This window comes from Dipodomys ordii, unplaced genomic scaffold (genome assembly GCF_000151885.1).
Source record: "Dipodomys ordii isolate 6190 unplaced genomic scaffold, Dord_2.0 Scaffold141, whole genome shotgun sequence".
NCBI classification, from domain to species: Eukaryota; Metazoa; Chordata; class Mammalia; order Rodentia; family Heteromyidae; genus Dipodomys; species Dipodomys ordii.
The window spans coordinates 825615-831614 of NW_012267357.1; the positions used below are offsets into that span (position 1 = coordinate 825615).

Sequence of the window (6000 nt, forward strand, 5' to 3'; positions counted from 1 at the left end):
TTCAGGTGGGCGCCACCCGCTTCCTGGCTATTGCATGCAGAGCCCTGGCTTGTCTGAGCTGCCAAGGGGTGGGAAGGATGCCTTTGATGCAGGCCGTCGTCGGGGCATTGTCCTGAGTCCTCATAGCTGAGACCAGCCTGGCCTGAGAGCTGCCTAGTGAGGCCACACTCCTCTGAATGCAAGGCGAAAGGGCCTTCACTGACAGCTGGATGATGATAAGGTCCATATGCTGCCCTCCCTGCAGGCTTAGAGCAGCATGGAACCTGATGGGGACAGCCATCCTGACGGCACCAGGGACTAGAAGCCCATGCGGGACTAAGCATTGAGAGCACAGTGGGCCAACTGTGCATCAGGATGAGCATGGTATGGCTTGGATACTGCTCAGCCCAGCTCCTCCCTTGGCTCTGAGGTGTGAAAGCTGGAACTGTTTGTTGGGCAGCCACTGGGGACATGCTGAAGAGAACGAGCTGAGGCCTGCAGCATAGAGCAGCCTGCAGACCAGGCTGCCAGCCCTGCCTGATCAGCACCATTGCTGGCAGCCTGGTTTGTGGGTCATGGGATCTCCTTGAGACCCTACACATTCTTGCTGCTGGTTCTAGATCAGCACGCCTTTTACACAATGCTCACTGCCGGCTGGCTTGATGGGGACACAAGGCTCAGGCCTTGCCATGTAGACAACCTATTGGCAGGAGAGAAAATGAACTCACCATGACACAAGAAGCCTGAATAGAGGAGGAGCACAGAATGGGGGCGAGTACTTTAGTGGATGCTGGGGGTATGCTCAGGAGGGGGTGAGTCTCACCCAAGAAGGGCTGTGTGGGGACATGCCAGCTTCTGAGCTCACCTGGGGCTCAATCAACAAGATATTCCACATCCCAAAATATACATACACAATCAGAACTGAACCACAGTGCCTGTGAGCACCCTGGATGGCGTCTTCCTCTTGGGACATGCTGCAGCCTTTCCACGTGGAATGAACCACCCTGTAATACTCTTTTTTGTTGTTGGTGGTGGTGGTCATAGGTCTTGAATTCTGGGCCTGGGCGCTGTCCCTCAGCTTTTCAGCTCAAGGCTAGCACTCTACCACTTGAGCCACAGCACCACTTCTGGTTTTCTGGTGGTTTATTGGAGATAAGAGTCTCACAGACTTTCTTGCCCAGGCTGGCTATGAACCATGATCCTCAGATCTCAACCTCCTGAGTAACTTGGATTACAGGCATGAGCCATTGGTGCCCAACTTGTGCCCTTCTTTAAAAAAGTGACACCTCCCCTACTCCCCCAGCCCATTGTTATGGGGCTTGAACTTAGGGCCTGGAAGCTAACCCTGAACTTTTCTGCTCAAGACTAGTGCTCTACCACTTTGAGCATAGCTCTGTTTCCAGTTTTCTGGTGGTTAATTGAAGATAAGAGTCTCACCAGGCGCCGGTGGCTCACACCTATAATCCTAGCTACTCAGGAGGCTGAGATCTGAGAATCACAATTCATAGCCAGCCTGGGCAGGAAAAGCCATGGAATTCTTACCTCCAATAAACCACCAAAAAACCGGAAGTGGTGCTGTGGCTCAAGTGGTAGAGTGCTAGCCTGGAGCTGAAGACCTGAGGGACAGTCCTCAGGCCCAGAGTTAAAGCCCTATGACAGACAAAAGAAAAAAAAAAAAGAGTCTCACTGGCTTTCCTGCCTTGGCTGGCTTTGAACTATACTCCTCAGATCTCAGCCTCCTGAGTAGCTAGAATTACAGGTGTGAGCCGCCAGCACCTGGCTTAAAATTTAATTAATTAATTTCAGTAGTGGTGATTGAATTTGAAACCTCACATCCTATTACTTGAGCCACACCCCCATGGCTTTTGCTTCTGGTTTGTTTTTCAGACAGGGTCTCATGCTAACTCTGCCTAAGTTGACCTCAAGCTGAGATCCTTCTACCTCAGTAGTTAGGACCACAGACTTGTACCACCACACTTGGCTATGCTATCAAAGGCTCATCCTATACTCTCTCTAAGTGCTGCAGAGCCTGATCCTTTCAGTGGGAAACATCTAGAGATCCCAGTGATCTAGAGTTTTTTTCCTGCTTAATCTCCTTTGTAAAAGTCAAAGGTCAAAGCTCCGTGTTTTAGAAAAGAAACCATGAATTTCCAATTTGAACTTGACATTATGGGGTTGCAGCTATTATCTTTGAGTAACATACTTATTTGCAACTCTCATATTAAGATACAGTCCTCAAGGGTGCCTTATGAAACATGGATTTTGCTAGGTGTGGTGTTTACAGCTGTAATTCCAGCTACTGGATAGGCAAAGATTGGGAAGATTAGAGTTTCAGAATAGCCTGGCCAAAAAATAGTTAGCAAGACCCCTTCTCAACAAAACAAGTCATGTATGGTGGCATACAGTCTGTCATTGTAGCTACATAGGAGGCAGAGGTTGGAGGATTGCTGTGGGAAGCCAGCCTCAGGCAAAAGGTGAGACCCTATATGAAAAATAAGTCAAAAAGGCTGATGGTATGACAGGTGCTAGAACACCTGTCTAGCATATTTAAGGCCCTGAGTTCAAGCCACACTACCACACACACACACAAAAGTGGCTTTCTCTCTATAGTCTTCTATATGTGTCAGCCTTCTTTATCCAAGTGTTTCACATCCATGGATTCCATCAACAATGGTTAAAGTTTTGTTGTTGTTGTTGTTGGTGGTGGTGGTGGTGGTGGTGTGTGTGTGTGTGTGTGTGTGTGTGTGTGTGTGCGTGCTGGTACTGGGGCTTGAACTCAGTGCCTGGCCATTGTCTCAGCTTTTTCCACTCAAGGCTAGGACTGTTACCACTTGAGCCTTAGCTGCATTTCTAGCCTTCTGCTGGTTAATTGGCAATAAGAATCTTATATAGACTTTCCTGCTCCGACTGGCTTTAAACCATGATCCTCTGATCTCAGCCTCTTGAGTTAGCTAGATTACAAGCATGAGCCACTAGTGCCTGGTGGAAATTCTTTTTTGATTGTACTGTGTTGACCATGACTCTTTTCTTTTGTCATTGTTCCTTAAATAACCACTACTTACCTAGCATTGACATTGCATTCTTACCAAAGTCTAGCGATGCTTTAAAATATACAGAAGTGCATGTGTAAGGTTGTATACAGATGCTGTGGTATTTTGTATAAAACATTTGAGTGTTGGTGGATTCCTTGGGAATCCTAGACTCAGTCCTAAAGACACTGAGGGAGGATTACTTCATCATTAACTTCACATGCAGTTGGGCTAATTAGTTTTAGGTTCCTGGTTTTTAGACATTCTTTTCCTATGTTAATGTAACTTATTTTTTGAATATTTGAACTATGTATAGGAATTTTAAAAAAGCCAAAGTGTCACAGGTGTGTTTAGGGTAGTCTTGTTTGTACTTCTGTCCCTCTCACCTCTTCTCCCCCTTTCTGCCCCACCCCCTCAAGGCAGGTATCTTGCTCCACACACTGTAGTGTCCTCTTGCCTGCCCTGATCCATCCCTGAAGTCCCATGCATCAGCCTAGGGAGCCTAGGGACTTCTTTTGCTGAAATTCAGGCTCTTGGCATTCAGTGGCCTGTGGCTGGGGGAATAGAGCAGCAGAAGAGTCTCTGTGTGAACCCCATTCTTGCTTGGTCCCTTATTGGCTGACCAGCCAATGGGTCCAGCAGGGATCCCAGGGCCCAACTAGGAGAACCTTGTTTATGTTCAGGGCCTAATGGAACAAAGAAAACATGGCAGGGAAGGAAGAGGCTTCAGGGAAAGGGGTAGGGCCTGGTGCCTGAGGAGAGTAGGGTGGCTGTGGCCAGGAAAGGGACCTGGTATCCAGGCTAGCCCCACAGTTTCCCAGGGCCTCACCCTAGTTGACAAGAGAAGACATTTGCAGCATCTTGATTTATGGGGTTCTCAGTCCCTCACCCTGGATTGGAAGGTTCAATCCTTTGTATTGTCAGAAGTAAAATAATGTACTTTTTTTTTTTTTTTTTTGCCAATTCTGGGGCTTGAACTCAGGGCCTGGGCACTTGGGCATTGTCCCTGAGTTTTTGTGCGCAAGGTTAGTGTTCTATCACTTTGAGCCTCAGTTCCATTTGGGGCTTTTTGGTAGTTAATTGGAGATAAGAATCTCACGGACTTTCTTGCCCAGGCTGCTTTGAACAGCAGTCCTCAGATCTCAGCCTCCTGAATAGCTAGGATTACAGGCGTGAGCCACTAGCACCCAGATAAAATAATGTATAATTATATGTGAAAATTCAAGGAATGGGACTGGGGGCATAGCCTGCCTTACATGCATGAAACTCTGAGTTCCAACCCCAGTACTACAGAAACCAAAGCTAGAAGGAAGGAAGGGAAGGAAGGAAGGAAGGAAGGAAGGAAGGAAGGAAGGAAGGAAGGAAGGAAGGAAGGAAGGAAGGAAGGAAGGGAAGGAGGGTTGTATGTGGAAAAGTGGGCCTATAAGAATGGGCAGAGAAGGACTTGTGACCAAGGGTGGTTGGAACACAAAGGATGTTGGCTGCTCTGGCTCCTGAGCCACTCTAGGCCTTTGTCTGGGTCCATGAGACCCTGTGTTCATTCTCTATGGGAGAGAGACTTACAGGCCCCACCTGGCAAAAGACTGGACCACAGGGCCTGGACATTATCTGTGGATTCAGCTTAGGTATGGCTCACTTCCTCTCAGTTTATCCAGTCAGGGAGGAAGCCATTAGGTGTCCTTTGTAGGAGGACACTTAAGGCCCAGGGGCCAAGGAAGTATCTGAAGTGCTGTGCCCCGCAGTGTGATGTCCGGCAGAGCCGCTGTTTGGGCAGGGACTTGCCATAAAGCAGTATTGGAGAAGCCTGTGTTCGGAGGATGGCACATGTTACTGTGCTAGTTGTGATGTTTGTTAAATGTTCATTTCATGTCCACAGCAAGGCCAGACTTCAGTGTTTCATGTTTGTCAGTGTCTAAGTTGCCATTCCTTTTTTTTTTTTTTTTTGAGGCAATGTCTGGCTAAATTACCCTGGCTGGCTGGCCTCTAAGCCTCCTGCCTCAAGAGTAGTTGAGACTATAAGAAAAGCAACTGCACCCAGCTCTGAGGAATATTTACTTATCTACTTACTTACTTACTTACAGATCAAAACAACAGCTTAGCTAAGTGTGCTACCACTCAGCTGCATCCTCAGCTCTTGTTTTTTTGGAAACAGGATTTCAAGATCCTATTGTAGCTCAGGCTGGCCTTGAAATTAGGAAGCTCCTACCTTTGCCTTCTGACTATTGGGATTATGGGCATGTACCATAATCAGATATGCTTTAAATAAAAGGACCCTAGGCTAAAACTGCTAAAGAAAAAATCTTTCAACCTTTTCTGTCTTCAGGGCGAGTTCCAGAAACCAGAGGTCTGAATCTAGAAAAGGCTGGAGTCAACACCAACCCTGAGACTCAGAAAATTCTTGTAGACTCCCGGGAGGCCACCTCTGTCCCTCACATATATGCCATCGGAGATGTTGCTGAGGTTTGTATACCCTGCACACTCTCAGCCCCAGCGGCTATGACCCCCCATCCTGTCCACTTACCTACCTACTTCAGGTATGCCTAGAGGTTCACCTTCTCCAGCAGCTGCTGCCCTGGGAAAGAGACAGTTCTTTCTTTGCTCACAGAGGTACCAAGCACAGACAAAACCCCAGGGACTAGTGGGTACATTCTGAGAAGGAGGGAGTGATAACTGACTCTTTCCAATGTTATTCCTTTTCCTGGAAGTTTGGTGTAAAATGGCCTTAAAAACCCTGTAAGTAGGGGCTGGGAAGGTGGCTCAGTGGTAAAGCGCTTGCCTTGCATGCATGAGGCCCTGGGTTCAATTCCTCAGCACCACATTAGCAAAAAGAAAAAAGCTGGAAGTGGCGCTGTGGCTCAAGTGGTAGAGCGCTAGCCTTGAGCTGAAGAGCTGAGGGACAGCGCCAAGGCCCAGAGTTCAGGCCCCATGACCGGATCCCCCCCAAAAAGAATAAATTAAGCGGGGTGCTGGTGGCTCACACCTGTAATCCTAG

General features: G+C 47.8%; 1 protein-coding gene across 6 annotated transcripts in view; it reads left to right on the forward strand.

The window, feature by feature from the left end:
- The window catches only part of Txnrd2 (thioredoxin reductase 2), a 68449-nt gene that overhangs the window by 49638 nt on the left and 12811 nt on the right, over positions 1-6000 (forward strand). For all 6 annotated transcript variants that reach the window (XM_013031558.1, XM_013031559.1, XM_013031562.1 and 3 more), the window contains one exon: positions 5332-5468. In XM_013031558.1, the coding sequence (XP_012887012.1) occupies positions 5332-5468 (137 nt within the window). The remainder of the gene's footprint in view (positions 1-5331; positions 5469-6000) is intronic.